The sequence below is a fragment of the Zea mays genome, chromosome 8 (assembly GCF_902167145.1).
Source record: "Zea mays cultivar B73 chromosome 8, Zm-B73-REFERENCE-NAM-5.0, whole genome shotgun sequence".
Taxonomy (NCBI): domain Eukaryota; kingdom Viridiplantae; phylum Streptophyta; class Magnoliopsida; order Poales; family Poaceae; genus Zea; species Zea mays.
Window position 1 is genome coordinate 112,602,496 of NC_050103.1, and position 11,856 is coordinate 112,614,351.

The 11,856-nt window shown below is 51.7% G+C and overlaps 1 protein-coding gene across 1 annotated transcript; it reads left to right on the forward strand.

Moving 5' to 3' along the window:
• The first annotated feature begins 10,027 nt into the window (after positions 1-10,027).
• On the forward strand, positions 10,028-11,042 carry LOC100278553 (uncharacterized). Its single transcript, NM_001151792.2, is given in 1 exon segment — positions 10,028-11,042. A coding segment is annotated over 1 exon segment (696 nt). The 5' UTR covers positions 10,028-10,063; the 3' UTR covers positions 10,760-11,042.
• Positions 11,043-11,856: the final 814 nt, after the last annotated feature.

Here is an 11,856-nt window from a genome sequence, read left to right on the forward strand (position 1 = left end):
CGCCCGCATTCCTCAAACCGAACGGCATGGTGACATAGCAGTACATGCCGAACGGCGTGATGAAAGAAGTCGCGATCTGGTCGGACTCTTTCATCCGGATTTGGTGATACCCTGAGTAGGCATCGAGGAAGGACAGGGTTTCGCACCCAGCGGTGGAATCCACGATTTGATCGATGCGAGGCAGAGGGTAGGGAACCTTCAGACATGCTTTGTTGAGACCAGTGTAGTCTACACACATCCGCCATTTCCCCCCTTTCTTCCTCACAAGCACAGGGTTGGCAAGCCATTCGGGATGGAATACCTCTTTGATGAACCCCGCTGCCATCAGCTTGTGGATCTCTTCGCCAATCACTCTGCGCTTCTCCTCGTCGAATCGGCGCAGAGGCTACCTGACGGGTCGGGCTCCGGCCCGAATATCCAGCGAGTGCTCGGCGACATCCCTCGGTATGCCGGGCATGTTCGAGGGACTCCATGCAAAGACGTCAGCGTTTGCGCGGAGAAAGTCGACGAGCACTGCTTCCTATTTGGGGTCGAGCCCGGAACCGATTCGGATCCGCTTGGAGGCGTCGCCACTGGGGTCGAGTGGGACAGCCTTAACCGTCTCCGCTGGCTCGAAGTTGCCGGCATGACGCTTCACATCTGGCACCTCTTTGGAGAGGTTCTCCAGGTCGGCGATGAGGGCCTCGGACTCAGCGAGGGCCTCGGCGTACTCCACGCACTCCACCTCGCATTCGAATGCGTGTTTGTACGTGGGGCCGACAGTGATGACCCCGTTGGGGCCCGGCATCTTCAGCTTCAGGTAGGTGTAGTTAGGGACGGCCATGAACTTCGCGTAGCATGGCCTTCCCAGTACCGCGTGGTAGGTTCCTCGGAACCCGACCACCTCGAACGTCAAGGTCTCCCTTCGGAAGTTGGAGGGTGTTCCGAAGCAGACGGGGAGGTCGAGTCGTCCGAGGGGCTGGACGCGCTTCCCGGGGATGATCCCGTGGAAGGGCGCAGCGCCTGCTCGGACGGAGGACAGATCGACGCGCAGGAGCTTGAGGGTCTCGGCGTAGATGATGTTGAGGCAGCTGCCCCCATCCATCAGGACCTTGGTGAGCCTGACGTCGCCGATGATGGGGTCGACGACGAGCGGGTATTTCCCCGGGCTCGGCACGTGGTCGGGGTGGTCAGCCTGGTCGAAGGTGATGGGCTTGTCGGACCAGTCTAGGTAGACTGGCGCCGCCACCTTCACCGAGCAGACCTCCCGGCGCTCTTGCTTGCGATGCCGAGCCGAGGCATTCGCCGCATGCCCACCGTAGATCATGAAGCAGTCGCGGACCTCGGGGTATTCTCCTGCTTGGTGATCTTCCTTCTTGTCATCGTCGTGGGCCCTGCCACCCTCCGCGGGTGGCCCGACCCTGTGGAAGTGGCGCCGAAGCATGGCGCACTCCTCGAGAGTGTGCTTGACGGGCCCCTGATGATAGGGGCACGGCTCCTTGAGCATCTTGTCGAAGAGGTTTGCACCTCCGGGGGGCTTCCGAGGGTTCTTGTACTCGGCGGCGGCGACAAGGTCCGCGTCAGCGGCGTCGCGTTTCGATTGCGACTTCTTCTTGCCCTTCTTCTTGGCGCCGCGCGGAGTAGATGCCTCGGGAGCCTCTTCCGATGGGCGGCCCTGGGGCTGCTTGTCCTTTCGGAAGATAGCCTCGACCGCCTCCTGGCCAGAGGCGAACTTGGTGGCGATTTCCATCAGCTCGCTCGCCCTGGTGGGGGTCTTGCGACCCAACTTACTCACCAGGTCGCGGCAGGTGGTGCCGGCGAGGAACGCGCCGATGACATCCGAGTCGGTGATGTTGGGCAGCTCGGTGCGCTGCTTCGAGAATCGCCGGATGTAGTCCCGGAGCGACTCTCCCGGCTGCTGCCGGCAGCTTCGAAGGTCCCAGGAATTCCCGGGGCGCACGTATGTGCCCTGGAAATTGCCGGCGAAGGCTCGGACCAAGTCGTCCCAGCTGGAGATCTGCCCCGGAGGCAGATGCTCCAACCAGGCACGAGCAGTGTCGGAGAGGAACAGGGGGAGGTTTCGGATGATGAGGTTGTCGTTGTCCGTTCCACCCAGTTGGCAGGCCAGGCGGTAGTCCGCGAGCCACAGTTCCGGTCTCGTTTCCCCCGAGTACTTCGTGATAGTAGTCGGGGGTCGGAACCGGGTCGGGAACGGCGCCCGTCGGATGGCCCGACTGAAGGCCTGCGGACCGGGTGGTTCGGGCGAGGGACTCCGATCCTCCCCGCTGTCGTAGCGCCCCCCACGCCTGGGGTGGTAGCCTCGGCGCACCCTTTCGTCGAGGTGGGCCCGACGGTCGCGTCGATGGTGCTCGTTGCCGAGGTGGCCCAGGGCCGCAGGCGCGGTGTTGCGCGTGCGCCCGGTGTAGACCGAGGCTTCCCGTATGAATCGGGAAGTCGCGGCATGAGGTTCCGAGGGGTATCCCTGCCTTCGGGAGGCAGTTCTCTCGGCCCGTCGGGCCGCAGCACCTTCCAGGAGATTCTTGAGCTCTCCCTGGATCCGCTGACCCTCGGTAGTTGATGGTTCCGGCATCGCGCGGAGGAGCATCGCTGCGGCTGCCAGGTTCTGACCGACCCTGCTGGATGCGGGTGGCGGCCTGACCCTGACATCGTTGGCGACGCGGTGCTGGAGACCTTGGGGCGGGTGACGTATTTCTCCGGCCGGGGGTTGGCCCGCCCATACCCGTCCGACGTCCCGACGGATCGGCTCAAGCGCTCCTGTTCCCTCGTCGAGCCTGGCCTGCGCCTCGCGGACTTGCTCGAGTTGTGGGTCGTAACCCCCCGCCGGAACGGGGACCACAGCTAGCTCCCGCGGGATGTCGGCGCGAGGCGCCGGCCTAGGAAGATCACCGTCCTCCGGCATACCGAGATGGTTGCCTTCGGAGGGATCCCCTAACTCGATGTGGAAACATTCGCGGCTTGGGCCACAGCCCTCGTTGTCAAGGCTGCGGCTTCCGTCGGAACAGTCGGAGAGGCAGTAGTTACATGCGGTCATGAAGTCCCGCACGGCACTGGGGTTGCCAAGTCCAGAGAAATCCCAACAGATGCTGGGATCGTCATCTTCCTCGGACCCGGAGGGCCCGTAGGTCGAGACGTCCATCAACCGGTCCCAAGGCGACCGCATATGAAACCCCAGTGGGGTTGCACTCGCCTCAATGAGAGCGCCCGTCAAAGCAAGGTTGCTAGGCGGGTTGAGGCCGAGTCGAAATGACGTAAGATGGGAGTTAGTCAGTACCATTTGGTCGACGCGGAGCGACGTAGTCACATCGGGGACTGGTTGCGCCGTCATCTCAGGTACAAGGGCGACGTCCTGCAAGCTCTCCGCGAGCGCGCTGGCGTCGTCTTCTCGCTCGGGATCGGCGTGTCGCGAGGGGACGGCGCTTGCCTTCGTCTCGAACGCGAGGTCGACGCCCGGCGTGCCTTCCGTCGGGGCGTCGGGGGCGTCGATTCGCTCGACGGCCGACGAAGTGCGGCCTCCCGCTTGGCCTTGGTTGCCCCGTCTCCTCCTCCGTTGGCGGGGGAGAGGACGGAGCGAGCTTGAAGGTTGTTCTTCCACCATGCGGGGGAGATGTCGTCGATTCCGCCGCCGGCGGGCGGGTTGTCGGCCGCCATTGTCGTTGTCGCACGGCGGTGGAAGGAGTATCATGTCGTAGCTGCCGTCGAAGGACATGAACTCAAGACTCCCGAAATGGAGCACCGTCCCGGGCCGGAGAGGTTGCTGGAGACTGCCCATCTGGAGCTTGACGGGAAGCTGTTCGTCAGCACGCAGCAGGCCCCTACCTGGCGCGCCAACTGTCGGCGTTTCGAGACCGGGGGGTCCCTAAGCCGACGAGTGAGTGTGCTGCGTGCCCCAGCCCAGATGGGTCGAGCGCGTGGGCGAGCACGAAGGGGGGAGAGGCGAGGTGGCCGGAGACGGGCGTGAGAGAGGTGGAAGTCCCGCGGCCTTCGTGTTCGTCCCGCGCCCAGGTCGGGTGCGCTTGCAGTAGGGGGGTTACAAGCGTCCACGCGGGTGAGGGAAGCGAGCGGCCCCAAGAGAGCGCCTGTCCCGTCCTCGGTCCCGCGCGGCCAACCTTCTCTAAGAAGGCCCTGGTCCTTCCTTTTATAGTCGTAAGGAGAGGATCCAGGTGTACAATGAGGGGTGTGGAAGAGTGCTACGTGTCTAGCGGAGGGAGAGCTAGCGCCCTAAGTACATGCCAATGTGGCAGCCGGAGAGATCTTGGCACCCTGCTGGCGTGATGCCGTGGCTGTCGGAGGAGCAACGGAGCTTGGCGGAAGGACAGCTGTCGGAGCGGTCGAGCCCTTGCTGACGTCCATCTGCTTCCGTAAGAGAGCGGAGAGCCGCCGCCGTCATGGAGCTTGGGAGGCGCCATCATTGCCTATCTGGCGGAGCTGGTCAGATGGGACACCGGTCTTGTTCTCTGCGGCCCGAGTCGGCTCGGGGTAGAGTGGTGATGGCGCTCCCTGTTGATGTGGCGGGCCCGCGCCCGAGGCCGGGCGACGTGGGGGCTCCTCCGAAGCTGGGGTCGAATCTGTCTTCCGTTGCCGAGGCCGAGTCCGAGCCCCTGGGTCGGGCGAGGCGGAAGTCGTTTGGCAGAGGCCAGGGCGGAGTCCGAGCCCTGGGGTCGGGCGAGGCGGAGTTCGTCGCCTTCCGGGGCCGAGCTCGAGTCCGAGCCCTGGGGTCGGGTGGAGCGGAGTTCGCCGTCTTCCGGGTCTTAGCCCGAGTCCGAGCCCTGGGGTCGGGCGGAGCGGAGTTCGCCGTCTTCCGGGTCTTAGCCCGAGTCCGAGCCCTGGGGTCGGGCGGAGCGGAGTTCGCCGTCTTCCGGGTCTTAGCCCGAGTCCGAGCCCTGGGGTCGGGCGGAGCGGAGTTCACCGTCTTCCGGGTCTTAGCCCGAGTCCGAGCCCTGGGGTCGGGCGGAGCGGAGTTCGCCGTCTTCCGGGGCCGAGCCCGAGTCCGAGCCCTAGGGTCGGGCGGAGCGGAGTTCGCCGTCTTCCGGGTCTTAGCCCGAGTCCGAGCCCTGGGGTCGGGCGGAGCGGAGTTCGCTGTCTTCCGGGGCCGAGCCCGAGTCCGAGCCCTGGGGTCGGGCGGAGCGGAGTTCGCCGTCTTCCGGGTCTTAGCCCGAGTCCGAGCCCTGGGGTCGGGCGGAGCGGAGTTCTCTTTGGCGCCCCTGGCGAGGCCTGACTGCCTGTCAGACTCACTCTATCGAGTGGCACTGCAGTCGGAGTGGCGCAGGCGGCGCTGTCCTTCTGTCAGACCGGTCAGTGGAGCAGCGGAGTGACGGCGGTCACTTCGGCTCTGCCGGGGGGCGCGCGTCAGGATAGAGGTGTCAGGCCACCTTTGCGTTAAATGCCCCTGCAACTCGGTCAGTCGGTGCGGCGATTTAGTCAGGGTTGCTTCTTAGCGAAGCCAAGGCCTCGGGCGAGCCGGAGATGTGTCCGCCGTTAAAAGGGGGGCCTCGGGCGAGACGGAAGTCCCTCGAGGTCGGCTGCCCGAGTCCGAGGCTAGACTCGGGTGAAGCGTGATCGAGTCACTCGTATGGACTGATCCCTGACTTAATCGCACCCATCAGGCCTCTGCAGCTTTATGCTGATGGGGGTTACCAGCTGAGAATTAGGCGTCTTGAGGGTACCCCTAATTATGGTCCCCGACACTATGAGAACATAGTTGAAGTAGAATTGGTTGTTGACAGCTATGAAGTTACTCTGATGTCATGTCAGAATTTCTTTCAACCGCTATTTTTACCTAGGGACAATCTTGTATATCCTGTGAAGCCATCTCACATCTTATTGTGGAAAAAAGAGTTAATTGATTTAGCATAGTAAAGCATAAGAATATTTGGTTGTTCATTTTTTAATAATTTATATGTTTCTGATTCACCTTCGATTTTTACAGATTTTTATAGATCTTTTTAATAATGACCTCGGTGGACCCTATGCATTTCTTGAGGTATGAGTGTTGTGTGCATAAGCTAGAGCATATGATTGTCATAGTCACTCCTGATCAATTTTACTTCTAAGGCATGTGTTGGCCTCAATGGGATGATGCTTGGTGGACGTGTACATACTGTTGTGCATGTGTTTCCTAATTCTCCTGTGGAGGTATAACCATTTCGGGCACGAGATGTTTACATGTGTAGTCTCTACTGCTAAAAGGAGGCCAATCGTTTGGTACCACTCCAACTCCTAAGAAGGTATGGGCTTCATGGATTTACTTATTTTCTAATTTATTGTTATTAGATAATATCGATGTGTTGTTGTTTCTTCAGCATGAGGCAGGCAAGAAGAGAGTTGCTGAAAGTTCCGTGCTAAAAACTCCTCTATCTGATAAGAAAGCAAAAGGTGTGCCATTAAACAGACTAACAAAACTGTCGTCGAAGATTGTATAGGTGTGACTCTGTTCAGGGATAGTCTTGAGGTTCTAGAACAGAAGGGTAGTGGTGTCCATCATTGTATCTGTTTACAAGATAATAGTGGTTGGTTAGGTGCGTGCACAAAAAGTTTAGCGTTATGGTTTGTATGTGATACATATTAACTGTGCCTTGGAATGTTCATGTGTTGTCCTGATTGCGTGTGATATCTCTCGTTCAGTTCAAGTTGCGTTTTCTACATGGCCATAGGGACCATCTACCGTCATTTTCTTTTTGTGATTTGGTGAAAAAGGAAAGGTTGTGCACCTTTGCAAGCGGGCATGGAGATGAGCTGCGCTATTTTTTTTTACAAAATGTCTGCTGGGATTGAACTGTCTATTTTATAGAAAGATATTTTCTTTTAATGTCAATGGAAAAATTTCAGACTGTATGGATCCCATATAGCTAAGGCCAGTGAGTGTTACGATGTTTTGTTAGTTGATGTTATGTCAATCTTTCTATTGTCTTTCTATTGTTAATTCTGAAAGTAGATTTTATGCCGATGAACCTTTATAAAAAAGTCTCGTTATCTCTCCTTTTATAATAAACTGCCAAATCATCAAATCTACTGGTGTATCACAGTATTACAAATTATGAAATCTACTAATGTGTCATAATATTGGATATAGATAAAACTGATGTTATAAAAGATAGGTACACCCACAAATCTTCTTTACCAATTTATTCAATCATACTAATCTTGATGTTTTTATTAATGTATATTGTAAGTGTCATACCAATCTTATGCCGAACGACCATGACCAATTTTACTCTAAGTGTCATACTAATCTCCTGTCAAAGTCTCGACCGATGGGTGCACCAATGACTTTTTAATGGGTGGTCTTTCCACAAAGGACATGCTAGTGATATTGATAATGTTTACCACACGGATTTTGCATATCACAGTGATATTTGTCATTCCGTTTATATATTTCATACAAAATGTTTTACTCCCGTCACAACGCACGGGCACTCACCTAGTTCTTCAATTATAATTTGTAAATATGTTCAATTTTTTATGGTGATCTAATTTTAAGCTTAGTTTATATGCTGGTGGGCTCGGGCCGGCATGGTGTTTATTTTTGGGGGCTTAACGGGCCAGCGCACGGTTGGGGCCCAGATAATTATTTGGGCCTAACCATGCTGTGCTTAAACATCGTGCTTTAACGGGTTCGGGTCGTGTCGGACCAGGCGGCCCGTTTGGACATCTCTACTGGTCGCGTGCAGCCGCATTCGCCACCGGTCTCTTCCACTCTGCCGCTATATCGCTCCCTAATCTGCACCTAAAGAAACATGCGGTATTGTCCCATTCGGCACGACTCGATCGCTGGACCGTCGCCATACTTGGGGCAACTGGTCATCATCCTCGTCTTGATCAGCATTGAAGAAACAGTGTGGCTGATCTGCCTCTCTACGAGCATTTTCCTAAAACATCCAACTTATATAATAAATTTCATATTTTAATATATATAAACATAAAATTTTAAGCTAATTTTTAGTTATGTTATTAAGAATATTATAAAGTACAAGAATAATGTTTTGTATATTTTTGTGTGCATTATTCTCTCTACAAAAAAAAACATGAAAAACATCTGAATCGGTATCCATACTCGAATTTTATATCAATTATTTAAGAAATATATACCAATTTTGAGATTTACTTTTTATAAATATTAATAAACTCAATGCTAAAAACAAGAATATAAATTTACATAGCAAAATTTATATGTTATTTTTTTCACAATCGACGAAAAGTGACTAAAAATCTAACATCCGAATAAAGATCCGAATCCATCCTACTTCTGTGTATATAAATTTACTGGCCTAACTTTAATTACATAAAAAATCGTAAAAGATAATAAAAACATTTTTTGAATAGATCTACTAATTTAGTATACAATTTTCCGTTCTTTCTTGATTAACTTTTGGTACCTCTGCTTTGTTATCCATGCGATCGCTCTTCACCAATCATGCATATTCTCCAACGATAATAAATCTTCTCATATTTTGTATATATAGATGCAGTACGCTAGTTAAACAATCACTAGCTTACAATTCTCCTATGCGCCTAAACAAATGCATGGTATAGTATTTTGTACTCTTACATTCTTTTTTATTTGTCATGTTTTAGTTAAAAAATGAACTAATGAGTGACAAATATTCAAGAATGGAGGTAGTAGTATTTTTCATGTGCATCCAGCTCAAATTTTAAGTTGTTGCTTTCCTATCATATAACTATCGAGCTGACTGCCTAGGTTTACTTCATTATTTTATACGTCCACAAATAGGTAACTAGGGAACATACGAACGTGGGAAGATTTTAATTATTTGATGGTTGATTATATTGCCAATGCAATTAATGCAAGCTCGTGTAAACAATTATTTTGATCAATCGTCTGTGAGAGGAAAGATATTTTTTCCTTAGATCATGTCAAAAAGCATAGGTTACATTAAAATGTTGTTTGGTTCAGGAAATATAACGTAAATGATAATGATAATAATTCAAAGCGGTGATAAATTTGAATAGATCAATATTCATATTTAGTGTGGTATCTGATTACGTTGGACTTAAATAAACATGATTTAATATTCACTAGTATATAAAAGCTCTATAGTGAAGGTCATAGAGCTATTTGCATTGGTGTTTTCATTTCCGCTAGTGCTAGGGGCCAGTGAAAATCGGTATTTTCATTGCCGATTGTTTTGCATCCGCGAGTGAAAATGATATTTCCACTGTCGATTTTATTAAGCAAACCGACAGTGAAAATAATATTTTCACTGGCGATTTGGTTAATAAAACCGTCAGTGAAAATGATATTTTTACTGGTGGTTTCTTTAAGAGCTATTTTCTACTAGTAGTTATCGGTTAAACATCATATTATAATTATATGAACCAAACAACACATATTCCTTAATCAGATTGGGTATATACAATATATGAAACTGGGCGGGGGGGGGGGGGGGGGGGGGACGCTAGAATTTGAAGCTGCTAGTGGTATACTAGTAGTTGCGAAATAAGATAATCACTTTGGAGCTGTGATTTTGTTTCAATAATAAGGAGACCTATTTACTTCCATACAAAAAATGGGCAAGTCATGATGGTGTATAGTCGTCTCCATGCACAATTAATACGTATGATTGAGTATGATTTGATTGCTGGATTGTTAATCCCGGAGTCAAAGCCAAGACTAATATAATGGCTTCATGTGGCCTTTGATCAAGACCACATTATATATTGCCTGCCTCCCTGTTCATGACCAGGGCCACCATATTAAGAGACCGCTCTTGTATATAACTCTAACTATTTTCAATAGCCTACTCATCTTCATACATATATTTTCAAACTCTACTCTACGAATAGTATATACTACAATACAAAATAATATTTTAGTTGACCATATACCTACTTGTTACAGTCAAGACTAATAACTAGTTCATACATCTCTCCTTATACATACTTATCACTCATACCCCCTGCCCTTCTCTCTAGTTTGTGCAAGTCTAAAGCCGACCCTTCTTTACATCCTATAACTAAGATCTCGTACGTCCACCCTCTATTTCCATACTCGAAGAAGCTCAACTTTGTCAAACATCGTCATTCTCTCGACAAGATCCGGACGACAATGCTGGACAAGGAAGACAGGACGAGAATGGTCCCCAAGAGCTCAAGCCAGACGAAGACGCTCCTGGCCGCCATGGAGGAGGAGAGGGCGAGTACAGCCAACCGGCGCTTCCTCTGCAAGGACGACGCCTCCTCCGTCTCCAACCCCTCCTTCCGCGTCTACTACGGCGTCGCCTCCGCGGGGTCGGTGCCATTCATGTGGGAGTCCGCGCCGGGCACTCCCAAGCACGCCATGTCCAGCGCCACCCTCCCGCCCCTCACCCCGCCGCCGTCCTACTACAAGGGCGCGGCCAAGACCAAGTTCGCCAAATCCCAGTCCTCCAAGAAGCTGCTCTCGTCCAAGCCGCCTAGCAGCTTCGTGCAGAGCATCCTCCCCAAGCTGCGCAGGAGCCATACCATGCCCGTGCCGTCGCGGTCACCGTCGGCGCCGGCGCCGGCGCCGCCCAGAGAGAGCGCGCAGGTGCAGTGTGCCCGGAGCCGGGGGAACCGGCTGCTGCTCGCGAGCCCGCGGTCGTCCTTCTCGTCCAACTCAAGGGGAGACGACGACAACGACGACGAAGATGCTGGTGCGGCCGCGACGGCGTCGCCGACGTCCACGCTTTGCTTCCGGACCCGGCACTCCCGCAGGGGCACCGGCAGGCTGCACGGGCTTCTAGCGTCCGTGGTCGGAGGAGGGCAAGGTACCGCTGCCTCCTGATGATTGATTAAAACGAAGTTGGGTTGGATCTTCCAGTTCTTTGGTCTTGGTCACATCTATCGATCTTGGTAGTGTGCTCTGCTATGGTCGTGCAGTGCGCGACCTAGTCTTGTACACTTAATTACGAGATTGATGAGGGTTTTGTCCTTTACATACATGACATATGGAGATGAACAATACTCCTATATAGTAAGGTGTGTAGTGTTTGTAGTAGGATGGACCCTAAGTACTGTACGTGGTTCTTTTTGTTCGTGCTGAAGCCAAAAAATATGTGGATCCTATATATCTGCAAATCGTGTCAACATGTGACAATATAGCTGCTTTATTTGTCCACGGTTTAATTTCTCCAATTAATCTCTATATATATCACCTTTATGGATGCATACTCCGTATTCAAGATGCAAACATAAACAGGTCCACTTGCCACACTTTGTTCTTGCTTTAACACTACTGGAATATCATTAGAATTAGAATCTACTTAATAGAGTAGTCTATTAGGTATGGAATTTGACACTCCACTATTTTTCAAAAGTTTAAATACAAGTCTATATTAAATTCATAGAATAGAAAGGTGAAAATTGATTTTATGTATCACTATTCTGTCTTTACAATCCGTTTCTCTGTTTTCTCATCTATCCTCGGTTAAACAGCGCAGGGAAACAGTGTAGGAGTACTGCTACAGTGCTACTGTGTACCTGCTGAAACTTAATTAGCTGTACGTCATCTGTTTCACCCCACATGGTGAGTATACCTCGAAAGCTGGCTTTCTGTGCACTCTTCAAAAGGATAGCTGGCTGGCTGGCTGGCTGCAAGGCGCAGGAACTTGGAAGTCAAGCCGAAGCACACCCAACGTAGTACTTTATTATGCAGAGTAGTACTGTTTTCGTTGCATGTGAAAAAAATTTAGAACATCTCGGTTCTCGGACGAAAATAAAATGAAAAAAAAATACTTAAAACCATGCATATATGGCATTTCTTTGCAGCAGTTGGAATTTAGAGATACGGGGTCCTTTTTTCTAAGGGAAAAGAATAACGAATCACAGAGTCAGCTCGGTTTGACTCATTTACTAGTTCGAGTTGGCTCGATAACGAGACAT